We start from the raw sequence: 15,138 nt of genomic DNA on the forward strand, positions 1-15,138 counted from the left end.
GAGACTCAAGTTGATAATGAAGAGTTGAAGGCTATTGTGGAAGCGGATCCATCGCAAACCACGTCCGAGTTAGCTGCAGGCTGCGATGTTAGTGATAAAACTGTTTTAATTCACTTGAAGCAAATTGGGAAGATTAAAAAGCTTGAAAGGTGGGTACCTCACGAATTGACTGAAGCAAACCGGCAAACGCGCGTCGACTGTTGCGTTACATTACTAAACCGGCACAATAATGAAGGTATTTTAAACCGAATCATTACCTGTGATGAAAAATGGGTTCTTTACGATAATCGGAAGCGCTCAGCGCAATGGTTGGATCCTGGCCAGCCAGCCAAATCCTGCCCCAAGCGAAAATTAACCCCAAAAAAGTTACGTGTAAGCGTTTGGTTGACTAGTGCCGGTATTGTTCATTACAGTTTTCTCAAATCTGGCCAGACTATTACGGCTGATGTCTATTGTCAGCAATTGCAAACCATGATGGAAAAGCTAGCGGCTAAACAACCTAGGCTGGTCAATCGCTCCACGCCACTGCTGCTTCACGACAACGCTAGACCACACACTGCGCAACAGACGGCTACTAAATTAGAAGAGCTTCAATTGGAAAGTCTAAGAGTAAGTCTCCGTACTCCCCGGACCTTGCTCCAACAGATTACCATTTTTTTCGAAATTTGGATAACTTCTTGCAAGGGAAAAAATTCAACTCCGATGGGGCAGTCCAGATCGCCTTCAAAGATTTTATTGATTCCCGTCCGACTGGTTTTTTTAGTAAAGGGATCAATGAACTACCTATGAGATGGCAAAAGTGCATAGAAAATAATGGTTCATACTTTGATTAATTAAATATATTATATTAAAAAATATTCGACTTTTTGTTCCTCCCATACAAAACGCCAATTTCATATGTAAGGACCTAATAAATTACAACGGTTTTTTGTTAAAGTGGCAGCAGCCACCTGAACTTGCTGAAATGGTTACGCGAATTCTGCCCATAGACATCCGCAATTGCAGATGCATTGCCTAACTTTAATCGACGGAGGAAGAGACGCACAGAAAGTGGACATCCATCAAATCCCTTCACATCCTTTCCTTATAAAATTGTGGGAAGGGAAAGTGGACTAAAAGGGCTCTACCACGCACACTCATCAGACAAAACGCAGAACTGCATCCACTTTCTTCTGTTTCGTCGTGGTATTTCACTGTTAAACATTCTCCCTCACACAGTAGACTAAGCATTCACAGTACCTGCAGACTGCCCCCACCGCAGTACTCCATGCTGATCCAAAGCTTGTCCCTACGGAGATACGAGCCGTAGTAGGCGACGATGTTGGGGTGCCGGCAGTCTTTCATCATCAGAATCTCCTGCTGGATGATGGCGAAGTCATCACCCGGCTCCAGCTTTATCACCTTGATGGCGGCCAGCTCGCCATTGCCGTTGAGACGTTTGGCCTGGAATTTAAAAGTTGTTCATATATTAACGAAGTCTCTTAAATTATTACATTGCTACAAATTATTATACTTAATATTTGATTTTCCTAGATATCTTGATCGCATTAGTAACAAGAACTTATTCAGTACACATTTAGTGGACGATTAAGCCATTTATAACTATAGGTACATCCCATAAAAGTAAATAAAATCCATTTTATGAATCGATTGTTGAGTTAGGTTAGAATATTTATTCTTTTTTTTTTTAATATTCAATAAAAAAAGAAATGACAATTTTAATTTGTCTACTTCAAATATAATTTTAACACATTTTGGATGACAACGTTAAAAATATTCTTTCTTATCTTACTTAATATTATAAAAGCGAATGTTTGGATGGATGTTTGTTTGAAGGTATCTCCAGAACGGCTCAGCGGATCTCGATGAAATTTGGCATAGATGTAAATCATAGTCTGAAAGAACACATATGCTACTTATAACGTTTTTTTTAATTCCGCGCGGACAGAGAGCTAGTTAAAAATAATCTTAAATTGAACCAAGATTATTCACCTAATTAGGAATTTTCATATTATTTGTTTATTGTTAGTGCATGTACTTACAATTTCAATCGGTAGTCTATTGCTATACTTAAATAAACAAAGTGGTCGACCGAACGCATTCGGGTCACCGCCTACGCGGTAACTAATTATTCCTCTTACAACGACCACGTATGGACCTATATTTAATATTTATGTACTTATATAATTGATAATTTTAATGCAATGTAAGAGATAGTCAGTCTTTCCTAGAACCCATGCACTTATTTTACGCTACAGGTTTTTGTGTTTTTACTATTCACTAGCTTATGCCCGTGACTCCGTACACACGGATTTTAAAAAAAGACTTATGTAATCTACGTGTCCTTCCTGAGTATGTTCTATATCTATGCCAAATTTCATCGAGATCCGATAAGCCGTTCTGGAGATACCTTCCAACATCCATCCATCCATCAATCTATTTAAACATTCGCATTTATAATATTAGTAAGATTTCAGTTGTTATTCCCTTCTTAAAAATGTCATCTTTCACGTAATCCATCCATCTCTTCGTATCTCTTAACCATTCTAGATACACATAAAGACTTTCCCTCAACTACATCTATTTAAAGAAAACGGCTATGCACGCTGGATCCACTTAGATCAAAGTAAGGTGACAAGCAAGCAAGATGCGTCCCTTACTCTGTCGATTGTCGACCGTCAAGACACCAGTACAGAGTACATGGACTTAAAGAGAGGAGATACGTATGGTGCTGTTCTGATCTATTTTATGTCAATATAACAGACAGACAAGCATATACGGTTGCATTCGAACATCAGTTACATAATTAGGAACATTGCGACGACTCTACCGGGAAGATATCAATTTGTGATTGTAACAGTCGCCGGCCTAGTTGTGTCCATCGCCTGTTTACTGTGGGTTTCCACTGGTCATAACTAGTATACGAGACAAATTGTTATCTTTGATTTTTAGAGATGACAATATAATTTTAAAATATAGTTTTTTTAGCTGTGGAAAGTTTGATTATAATAGATATCTAATATATTTACATATATTTTTTTTTACAATCAAAGTATTAAATTCGCTTTTACCTTGGGATCGTACAGAAAACTGTCACCATGAGTCCCTTCGTATACAACGCAATCTAAATATTCAAAGCTAATATTGCAACGTTAAATCGTCGACGTGAGTTGATTCGGTCAGTAGAGGCAAAGCGACTACATATCAACTGTACAGATTTGTTCAGTCATCTAGAAAATCGCAGCAACTTTTCCAACTTCTGACAAAAAAGTAGCGAGCGACTGGTTTTTGCGATTGAAGACTTGCGTGCCTTGTGTAGGAAGGACCTAAGAGGTATAATGTAGCTCGAATGTTAATTGCTATAACAAATATTCGACTAATTTACATCGTGAGCATCAATTGACATTACACGGAATTGGGTAGGAAATAAACGTCCTCGACTGTTCATAAATTGCTATTCCTATCTACCAATTAGATTAAGGATTGCGCACCAACGCGTAAGTGATTAAAGTGACTAGTTAATTTGCAACAGTTAAGAGACGGGGTCGACGAAACATTTACGAGTTAGTACAAGTAAGAGAAACTGATGCACCGAATTAATTTTATCACGCAATCGATTCGAAAATTAATATTCGATTCAAATATCGATATTTATTCGATAATTAATCATTGCTATCGATATATTGTTAAATAGAGAAAAATATTGTAACTAATGGCCACTAAAGACCAGTTTGACACAAGGAAAGCATCGCTACCAAACTCATATTTATTCTACTATTTTCTGATAAGGAATGAAAAAGGTATACTCTTCTGTTTTTCCTCTCCTCTGGCTAAGTAAGAAGTGTACAGTGGGCCTAGCACAAATATTTGTGACAATCACCATCGTATAATTATGTCAAAATTATAAGACTTCTGGTCTACATCACGCTCGATACACTGCACAAAATTTAATACAAATCTTACTGATGACAGATGAGCCTTATTACAGCAACTCCAAACTCCATCATGTTTTCAAGACCCCCAAAAATTGTATTTTGTTTTCTATTAGTGTGAATAGTTTTCCACCAGACGTCGCTACTAGTCGGGTAATATTGTGCAGGTGCAAATACAACAATGGTGTTACGTAAGCAGTCCGTTTTCCGAAACAAAGGCTTATCGCAAGGTCGTGCTATCGGATGATAAGGGGGATAACGGACATTTAGTGTAATGCTATCTACAAATGAGATTGGACATTTTATTGTCGATACATTGGTACAGGTCTAAAATGCTAAAACGCATAATTTTCAAAATTCATCTGAGATAACAGATTTTTTGTGCAGGGAATTTAAACGCATGGTGAAAAGGAGTTTGCAGACACAAGACAAGTATTCAAGAGTCGCTCCATATAGAAATAACCATAGATATTCCGTATCTACTCGAGATTAGACATTAAACTTAAATAAAAAACTCCATCTATAAGGCAAACATTGTATGGATGATGGATATATGATATGGATATAAATTCCTATAATTGTATGGGATTAACGAGAGCTCTTGATAAACCAAACCTTTACAACCATTCTTTGTATGATTTATCTAGCGAATTAATTAACACTAACTGTCACACTCAAAAGAGTTATTTAGACACCAAAGGAGACCCTTAGTACCTATTAAAAATGTAGGTACACAAAGAGACTACTTAAACTTATCTCAGGTAAGCTTAGTTTATTGTAAAGAGAATAGAATCAAACATATCTAAATAGTTAATATAAATTGGAGTGTCTGTATATATATAAAAAATTAAAGTTTATGTCCGTCTGCCTGTTTTTCTGTCCGCAAATCTGTGTTTGTTTCGTGTAATCTCCTAAACGGCTGGACCAATTTACATGGGACTTTTATTGGAAGGTGGCTCATGTATACGAGACTAACTTAGTCTATTTTTTTAATTGTACACCGACGAAGCATCACTTAGTTTTGTAAAAACACCAAGTTTGATAATCATTTATTCCTTTCCTTCGAGTATTAGTTACCGCATCATATAATTGAAACTTTTAATCAATTTAAGAAATGTAACCTACTAATGTTTGGCTGCGAGCTGTGTAGTACCAGCCAAGTGGGACACCCGATTGATTGGGAACACTTTCCGGCATTATATACATATTACTGAGAGTTTACACTGTCGAAACATTGTTTCAAAAAACATATTGATATCTCTATCTTAAATACATTGAGAAATATGACAATACTATATTTTTGTATGTGTTTCTGCAGTGGAAAGAAACTATATCGATAGTAGCTGTCGCCCGCGACTCCGTCCGCGCGCAGTTAAAAAAAAAATGAAAAATAAATGTTGGCTGATTCTCAGACCTACTGAATATGCTCACAAAATTTCATGAGAATCGGTCAAGCCGTTTCGGAGGAGTACGGGAACGAAAACTGTGACACGAGAATTTTATATATTAGATTTTGTGATGTCAAGAATTTTAGTTTGTTTTTTTTTACAATCGCATTTTAGTCTTTTGCTGTTAATGTTAGTGGCTAACATCAACATAATGTACTAGAACACTAAACCTAGCTTTGTGTCAAACATGGCCGCCCTACTTTCTGCACGGATAGAGGGTGAAAAAATGCACGGAATTAAATTTTAGACACACGCCAACCCTTTGCGAGTCGTCGGACTGGGAAAATTGATTATGCTTTTAACACGCTCACCATTTTAAATCTATTGTTCACTTTTTTTTTAAACACGTTACATTTTTTTCAGCACACGAGTGTAAATAAATTTAATAATCACTGCAATCTCTGTTTTTTCAGTGCTACGTATGTTTTAGCCAGATTATTTTTTTTTATATTGAAAAACTTAGCGCTTGACCCCGATCCCACCCGATGAAGTGATGATGTGGTCTAAAGATGGTACGCGCTAGCTTTATAAATGCCTATTCACTCTACTCTTGAAGGCCCCTACGTCGTACTTGGACGGAAAAACTGACGCCGGCAACTTATTCCAATCCTTTGCAGTACGCACAAGGAACGATGATTCAAACCTTTTCGTTCGAACGCGCGGCACTTCTACTACATAAGGATGGATTCCAGCCGTATGTTTGGACAATTAACGTTTGACCGGTACAATACCACGACCAGACAGAAGACAGGCGTGAAGTGGAAGTAATTCCGCCTCTCGACTGATGTGTGCATGCCGGTGGTTTAATTTTAGTCCTCATCCCCTTCCCACCGTTTTTTTATAAGGTAGGAATGGGGGGAAGGGGTTTGGCAGAGAACGGGACTTTAGAAATCTGCATCCATTTTCTAATGCCGATTTCTATGGGCAACCGCAATTTTGCTATTTTGATGAATTTAAGTAGCCGTCTGCTCGTTTGCTTGTTGACAAAAAAAAAGTTGACAGACCTAAAATATTATAGGTAATATGTTTTTTTTTTTTTGGTACTCGTAACGTATATTAATTTTAACAATGTAAACGCAAAAGGAACATTTTCAACACGAAACGAACAGAATTTTTTTATCGCATTTTTATTTTACATGAAAGAGATTCTAATTTTTTAGCCGACTTCAAAAAGAGGAGGTTATCAATTCGACTGTATTTTTTTATGTGTGTTACCGCGATGCTCCGCCCCTAGTGCTCCGATTTTGATAAAAAATATTTTAATCGAAAAAAAGTGCTTGCAGATGGGTCCCATTTTTTTTTTAAATATCTAGAAGACTAGTAGATTTTGAATTTAACTTCAAATTTTTTTGCGAAAATTAGGGACATTTTTACTTTCAGCGCTTACGTAGGCTAAAATATAGGACCTACATAAAAATGATGTATGGAAGAATTGTAGCTCTTTAAATGTGCTAAATAAAAGTCCGTGATAGCATATATCTATCTTTTATAGTTTTCTCACAATAAACATTTTTTTTCTTTAGAAACATCAATTATTTTATATAAAGTTATTTCGACAGTTGGACATCCACGGATAAATTTTACAACTATTCTCTCAAAGATAATTTAAACTCAAATACTTAATCAATTTCAAGAACAAACAATTCGATCACGACATATGAATTAAAAATCGATTTTAAGTGCAACATTATTTTTGTCTCTAAGTACCATAAAGGAAAAGTTTACTCGATTATCGACCTTACCACATATTCGATACATCGATAAATATTCTACGGTCATTCGAAACACGTGCAGCTCATATAACTGTCAAACTGTCAGGGGTCAGTAACCTGGACGTTTAGCGGGCTCAATCAAATTGGATTGGCCTATAACTTCATATGAAGAATATTCAAGCAATGTAACACTAGTTTTTGATCGTAATTTTGTACGCGAAAGCACTTTAATCTGGCAAATACTTTGCCATGTTTCTTGAATTAGTATAACTTACAATATACTAATGGTATTTCAGAAAACTACCGATTAAATGATATAAGTAAAAAAATAATCAATTCTTCAAAATCGATAAGTTTTTTAGGCTAGAGAATGTCACGTTAAGATGGAGGGATATTTGTTTTAACGTATGTATAGAACAGCTAGTTTGAAAGAACACATTAGGCTACTGGTTTTTTTTTTTAATTCCACGATGACGGAGTCGAAAGCTAACAGAATGATAACCGTCGAAAGCTAAATATTTATGGAGATGCGAAAATAAAAAAGCTTTTTCTACTTCCTATCACTGCTTGTGTCATTTCGCTCAGTCATCTTAATAGCAATAGCTAACAAATACATCTATCAACTTTCTAATAAACAAAAAAAAACATCCAAACCTGTCATGAAGACAGGTTCTAAGCTCGATGTAACTCAAGTTGGAATAAAGTAATTTCACTTGACATGCTTTTAACAGATGAAGATATGAATAACTAATAGATATTGTTAAATTACTAGTAAAATATCCAAACTTTCATATTAGGGTCCATTCACACAGAAGCCTAGAGCAGAGCTACTTTTCAAGAGCAAGCGTAAAAAAGACGTGCATTACACCTTATTTAGATCGATTCGAAAAAACAGACAACAATATGTGTCAATACATACATGCTGTCTCTGTTTAAGGTTTCTGACGTCACAGTAACTTAAGGCTCTTCGTACACAAAGCAACGTAAATATTAGAAACTCCTTTTTTGCGTATACTCAACTTTGAATCGTCGACGGGAGTCGTCTATACGAATAGCGACGCAATCCTAATAATGGAAGCAACTTTTCTCACGACAATTTTTATAAGTAGTGAGTGACTGGTTTTTGCGACTAAATAAAAAATCGACGAATCTTTGACATTGTGTTGCCTCGCACTTAGCCACTAAAATCGCCAGGTTTCGTATAAGTTTTCAAAATTATATTTTTAATAGTAACAATATTGTACGTAAATTAATATCTTCAAAACACATCTTCTTATCTCTATCTATATATATATATATATCTATAAATATAAAAGAAAGTCGTGTTAGTTACACTATTTATAACTCAAGAACGGCTGAATCGATTTGATTGAAAATTGGTGGGCAGGTAGCTTAGAACCAGGAAAGGGACATAGGATAATTTTTACCCCGTTTTCTATTTTTCATTCCGCGCGGACGGAGTCGCGGGTAAAAGCTAGTATATATATAAAAGAAAGTCGTGTTAGTTACACTATTTATAACTCAAGATCGGTCGAACTGATTTAGCTGAAAATTGATGGAGAGGTAGCTTAGAACTAGGGCACGGACATAGGAACTTTTTTATATTGTGTGCATTTTTTTTTATTCCGCGCGGACGAAGTCGCGGGTAAAAGCTAGTTGTAAATAATACGTCTGTTGTCGTATACGGGTCTCTATTTTAACATTTCAATAAGACTTAATGGGAAAAAATTCGTCTCGTCATAATTTTGCCGCACTGCGGGTTTCCGCATCCATCTCTAGGAGATAATTAGAAACGCAAAGCTATCACGACTCTATTTTAAATAGGGATAGATAGATTTACATTGCTAAACTTTTTAGAATGTTTTAAGGATAGCAGACAAGGTTTGTGCTTTAATATTTTTTAGATAATTCATTACGAACATACAAAAATACAAACTCTCTGTGGGTGATAATGAAGATATTAACGAGACAGTAGTCGCGAATAAGGTCTTTACATATAATAAAAATGGAGTGTCTGTATGTAATTTAATATATCATTTACATGATATATTTGCATTAGGGAACTATAACGAAGAAATATTTTTTTTATCAGTCTGTCTGTCTAGCTTCGAAAGTTTGTTCCATCTGATCTCCGAAACGGCTGGACAAGTTTTAACAGGATTTTTAATAGGATATAGTTAATGGTTGCAGGATTAACATAAGCATTTTTTCAATCCATGTTGACAAAGTTGCTGACAAACAGTTTAATATTATATTATACTACTTGTCACCCGGGACTGCGTCCGCGCGGAATTAAAAGAATATAAGTAGATTATGTGTTATTCCAGACTATGTTCTACGTACCTAATATCATCTGATCTGTTGAATCATTCCGGAGGTACCTTCAAACATCCATCAATATAAACTTTCGCATTTATAATTTTAGATGTTTTTAATGTGTAATAATACATAACTAACTTCTAATAAAAGCGACGGTAACTCAATATATTCGTAAGTTCAAATGAACCGTTCATCAACATATATATTCTTGTTTCAAGTACAAACTTGACCCAGTTTCGTATCACTTAGCCTAGTTATTATAAGCATAGATGTTATTATTTTAAAAAAAAAGCTAAAACAAAACAACAGTTACGTTACTTGCGTTGTCTATTATAAAATTATATTATAAAGAGGTTTCCATAATGTTTTTTGCAACTAGAAAACTATAAATAATATTTATTTGAATCGTTTAAAAAAATTTCAAAAACCAACAAAGAATTTCAAACTAATCTAATATCAATGCCATCCCTTAAAGGCTGAAACATAATCGAACTTGAAACACCCTCTATCTACAAACTCATCATCTTTCCGGCCTATGCAATGTAGACAGTATGTACCTTTCTTCTAAGCATATATCAGCCCTCATATCTGAATCCACTACATTACTATTTCACACAAATCTTACTAATATTATAAATGCAAAAGTTTACATGGATGGATGGATGGATGTTTGTTAGAAGGTATCTCCGCAACGGCCCAAAAGATCTTAATGATGGCACAGATGTAGAACAAAGTCTGGAAGAACACATAGGCTACTTATCAAGTTTTTTTTAAATTCCGCGCGGACGGAATCGCGAGCGACAGCCAACTTCCATTCTTGTTTCGATCTTTCTCTAACTTTGTAGCCAATTCCAATCTGTTCATAAAACGGTAACCTTGCTCCTCAATTTGTCCATCAATTGCTCAATTTTACTAGTTAAATTAAACTAGTTTTAATAAACATACTACTTTCTATTGAGCCTTGCAGCAACGTTAGTAATCAACACAGACGTGCAGGAACAAAAGACTTGGCGTCTCGCACTTGGCAGAGCTAATGTACCCCCTCTTAATAAAAGAGGGATGGTAATAAAGGCTCGTATCTGTAAGCTTCACAACAATCTTAAATGTAAGATCTTAAATCATGACTAGCGATCGCCCGTGACTTCGTCAGCGCAGAATTTTAAAAAATAAGTAGCCTATTATTTTAGAAAAAATCGGTCTAGCCATTGTGGATATTACAAAGAAGAAATGCAGACTTACGAAGACATACAGACAGACAGATAATAATTTAAAAAATGTCATATGTATGAAATATTAATATTTCCGATATTACGCACAGATAGTCCAATTCTATTATATGTAGATACTAGCTGTCGCCCGCGACTCCGTCCGCGCGCAGTTAAAAAATGGGGGGGGGGTTTTATGAAAAATAGATGTTGGCCGATTCTCAGACCTACTGAATATGCTCACAAAATTTCATCAAAATCGGTCAAGCCGTTTCGGAGGAGTAGGTATGGCAACGAAAACTGTGACACGAGAATTTTATATATTAGATAGATTAGGGGTACAAAATAAACAGTGATATCAGAGTAGAAGAACACTGTATTGTTATCTCTATGTTTTTGAGGAAAATGTGAAGGATTTCCAATATAGCTTTGTACGATCTTCGAATCTTACCAACCATTAGAAAGACTATGAATTACCGTATTTATTATTGTGACTTTCACATAATCATTCAACAGATGCAGCGTGCAAAACGTTTATGCAAGTCTAATTTGAACAAACACTCTCACTTCTACAAAACCGTGACGACGCTACGTCTAGATAAAATATCACAGTAAATAATGTAAATAACTTGTACTATAATAATCCATTAAATTATAACTTTTCATATGAAATCAACACTCTCATATACTAAAGAACACTTAAAGTCTACCTTAGTTACTTGTATATAACTGTGAGTTTTTTTTTTTATTTAAAATCGCACCAAGCAACTTAATATGCATAAATCTCATATATGAATCGCATTTATGTGTCACATAGTTCAGTATATATAGATATACTAGCTGTTCCTCGCGACTCCGTCCGAGCGGAATACAAAAAAAACTTAATAAGTCGATCGTGTTCTTACATATATGTCAAATTTCACCAAGATCCGCTAAACCATAACAGACATACTTTCTAACATCTAAACATTCGCATTTATAATATTAGTAAGATAGACGGGATATACTTAAATTAAATGTCGTCGAACCGTCTCGCCAAATAACTGATTCACTCGACTGCTTTCCTTCCACCCCACGTCTGACAATGAAAACGCACAAGTGCATACGAGACGGTCCCGTATACGAGACAGAATGTTGTCTTGAAATAGTACAAAAGATTATGTATTTCTTTTTGAAAATATGAAAGGTAAAGAAACGAAAACAAGTATATAGCAAAATTTCTAATATTAGACTCTTTAGCCATAGTTTAATAAGTAATACAGAGTAATCCAGAAGATGGCATAGACATCTATACTATAGCAAAGAGGAAAGATTTATTTGTTTGTTTGCATTAAATAGGTTCCAAAACTACTGAACCGATTTGAAAAATTCTTTCACTGTTGTAAAGCTACACACTTTTATTACAAGATTTTTTTTTAATTCAGCGCGTCACAATAGAATTAATCTGAACTGTATTATTGAAAAGAAATTGTAAATTTTGAATAAGTAATTTTATATTTATTACACTATCAAGTGTAAAACATAAAAAAAACATTACCCTACTAGATCAGTTGGATAAAAATATGTTTAATTTTTTTTTATCTTTGCTAGCTGTTACCCGTGAATCCCTCCTCACTGTGTTAAAAAAAACCTTATAAGTAGCCTATGTATTCTTCCAGACTATGTTCTAGACCAGTGCCAAATGTCATCAAAATCCGTTGAGCCTTTCTGCAGATACCTTCAAACAAACACCCATCTAAAGATTCGCATTTATAACATTAGTAAGATTTGAATATAGATGTGCGGAATCCTAAAACTGATCGAATCGTACAATTACCGAGGGAAGGGATTAATATTTTGTCGCGACTTGTTGACCGATGTTATTACCGAACCCCTACAGACCCCCCTTGGCTTCCTGCCGTATATTTAGTTCATTGCTCTCTGTAGGGAGTTAGTCTGCGATGAACATATGCCACTATCATTTTTTCGTACAAAAGCGAACTCACAGCTAATCTGTGAAAGTGTTAAAGGATGTCATCTTACTAATATTAGAAATGCGAATGTTTAGATGAATGGATGAAAGTTTGTTTTAAGGTGTCTCCGGAACGGCTGAACGGATCTTGTATATCTCGGTCAAAGAAACAAAAATGACCAAAGATCTGATCCTTGAACTAACGCTTTATATAAAAAACACAAGGGAATTTAAAATTTTAATGATTTAATATAAGTAATCCACACTAAGGGACTCTCTCTGTGACCGATGATGCAGTCATTTATTGGTCTTTTTGTCTGCAATTCCCAACGTATTTGGATCCGGTTTGCGTGAAGCATTGTCAATGGTACGCAAGTTCGACGGCCACCCCAAGGTCGATGCGTGGTCGGCGCGAAAGTGTACCTACACATATGGTCGTAGCAAAACCTCAATATTACTAATCTGTGGTTCTCACTACCGAAGCATTAAACTAAAACATATTGGGATCCCTATTAAACTTATAAAATATGCTGTGACTATTACCCGCGACTCCGTACTCGCTGAGTTGAAAAATAACTTAATTAGTAGCCTATGTATTCTTCCAGACTATGTTCTACAACTTTGCCAAATTTTAGACAGATCAGTTGAATCGTTCAGGAGATACCTTCAAACAAACAGTTTTATCTAACTTTAAGATTAATAAAGAGAAAATAAAATGGCAATTTTTATATGCTTCTAGAAAACATACTTGTGAAGAACAAGTCTTAATATAAAATTAACACATCCTTGCAGTAAAAAGCGTACAAAACATGGTTAACACAGAAAAATAAGAAAGTGTACATATGATGTTATAAATATGGTGAATGACGTCATTGTGATAACCACAGTGTGTGCGACACATGTGATCTTGAGTAAATAAATTGTAATGTTATAATAACGGCCGCTACACATGCCTGGCGTTTTCTACAAACAGCCACAATCATCAAATACTTGCCAAACACCGAACACAAACAGGCATGCCCACGACGACGATCACTGGCACAAACAGTGAACACCTGATAAATACAAGCAAATACCAAACAAAAGGAGGCACCACTAATCCAATCCACACGTTCATGATTGTTATTTGGTGTTTACTGTTTGCCTTTGTTTGTCAAGCGTGCGTAACGAGCTTTAAACATTATCATTCATTACACGACTAAGGATAAACAATAGAAACTAATATTCCATCCTTAATTGATCTAAGTTATATGGAATCATGGCCTAGTGCTAGTTAAAAAAATAATTAAACTGAGTGGATTCGTAAATTCGAAAGCTAAATTATACGTTACAAATATAAGTATCGTTTGTACACTTTTAAAGTAGATTTCCACCGACACACATTATTCAAGCCAACAAACCTTATCAAGTGAAATAAATAAAAAATATCTAAATTGTAATAAATTATGTTATAATCTATATATATAAAAGAAAGTCGTGTTAGTTACACCACTTATAACTCAAGAACGGCTGAATCGATTTGACTGAAAATTGGTGGGCAGATAGCTTAGAACCAGGAATAGGACATAGGATAATTTTTACCCCGTTTTCTATTATTATTATTTTTTATTTCGCGCGGACGGAGTCGCGGGTAAAAGCTAGTTTTAAATATTTGTGACAGGCGAGCTATTGTGCACGCTAGCACCGGTCAACAAACTGTACATTTTTTACTGAGAATATGCAACACCTGGTGAAAATATTGATTATAAATAAAACACTTGATTTCCACTGCCTTAGCATCATAACAGAAAACACCTAGTCTTAGTATCTTTGACTGACTTCAGGAGTTTAATATTTCCTTTACGTCTGTTTATATATTCTTTATTACATTAATTTCATAGTGACTGTTTTTAGCCTAAACAACTGAACCAATTTCGACGAATGCGATGTCTTTCGATACGTATCCTTCTTCTGAATGTCTTAATCCGATATACGACTGTAAAAGTCACGCGGCAGTTTTAGTCCTATATTGAAATCGCTATCATAAAAATTAATACTGCATATTAATGCAGATACATGTGTCTGTCTGCACTGTTATTTGCAGTCTGTCGGGTCTCGTGATATTATTAACAATTTAAGTAACAAATAATCTAATATATAAAATTCTCGTGTCACAGTTTTCGTTGCCACAATCCTCCGAAACGGCTAGACCGATTCTCATGAAATTTTGTGAGCATATTCAGTAGGTCTGAGAATCGGCCAACATCTATTTTTCATACCCCCCCCCCCATTTTTTAACTGCGCGCGGACGGAGTCGCGGGCGACAGCTAGTAGATTTATAGAAATCTTTTAGCAGTGGAAATTTACTGCAGTTTCCGTTGGATTTCCTTACAATATATTCGTATAAGGAGACACAATGTTTGATAAGTTACTAACAATGTAATCCCCTCTTCACCCCTACTCAGTCATGCCCCACTTTAGAGGCGACAATTTAACCAAAGCAATTATTTAGTCAAGTGGTCACGCTACAAGCTCGGTACATTGTGGTCGGTAGCTTAGTAATTTGGCACGAGAGCATTTTTTAAACTAAAC

At 35.3% G+C, this 15,138-nt stretch overlaps 1 protein-coding gene across 2 annotated transcripts in view; it reads right to left on the minus strand.

Annotated features, from left to right (window-relative positions):
* Positions 1–15,138, minus strand: part of LOC106708078 (mitogen-activated protein kinase kinase kinase kinase 5) — a 36,893-nt gene that overhangs the window by 16,898 nt on the left and 4,857 nt on the right. For both annotated transcript variants that reach the window (XM_045684743.1, XM_045684742.1), the window contains exon 2: positions 1,240–1,443. In XM_045684743.1, coding sequence (XP_045540699.1) covers positions 1,240–1,443 — 204 coding nt within the window. The remainder of the gene's footprint in view (positions 1–1,239; positions 1,444–15,138) is intronic.

This window comes from Papilio machaon, chromosome 27 (assembly GCF_912999745.1).
Source record: "Papilio machaon chromosome 27, ilPapMach1.1, whole genome shotgun sequence".
Taxonomy (NCBI): domain Eukaryota; kingdom Metazoa; phylum Arthropoda; class Insecta; order Lepidoptera; family Papilionidae; genus Papilio; species Papilio machaon.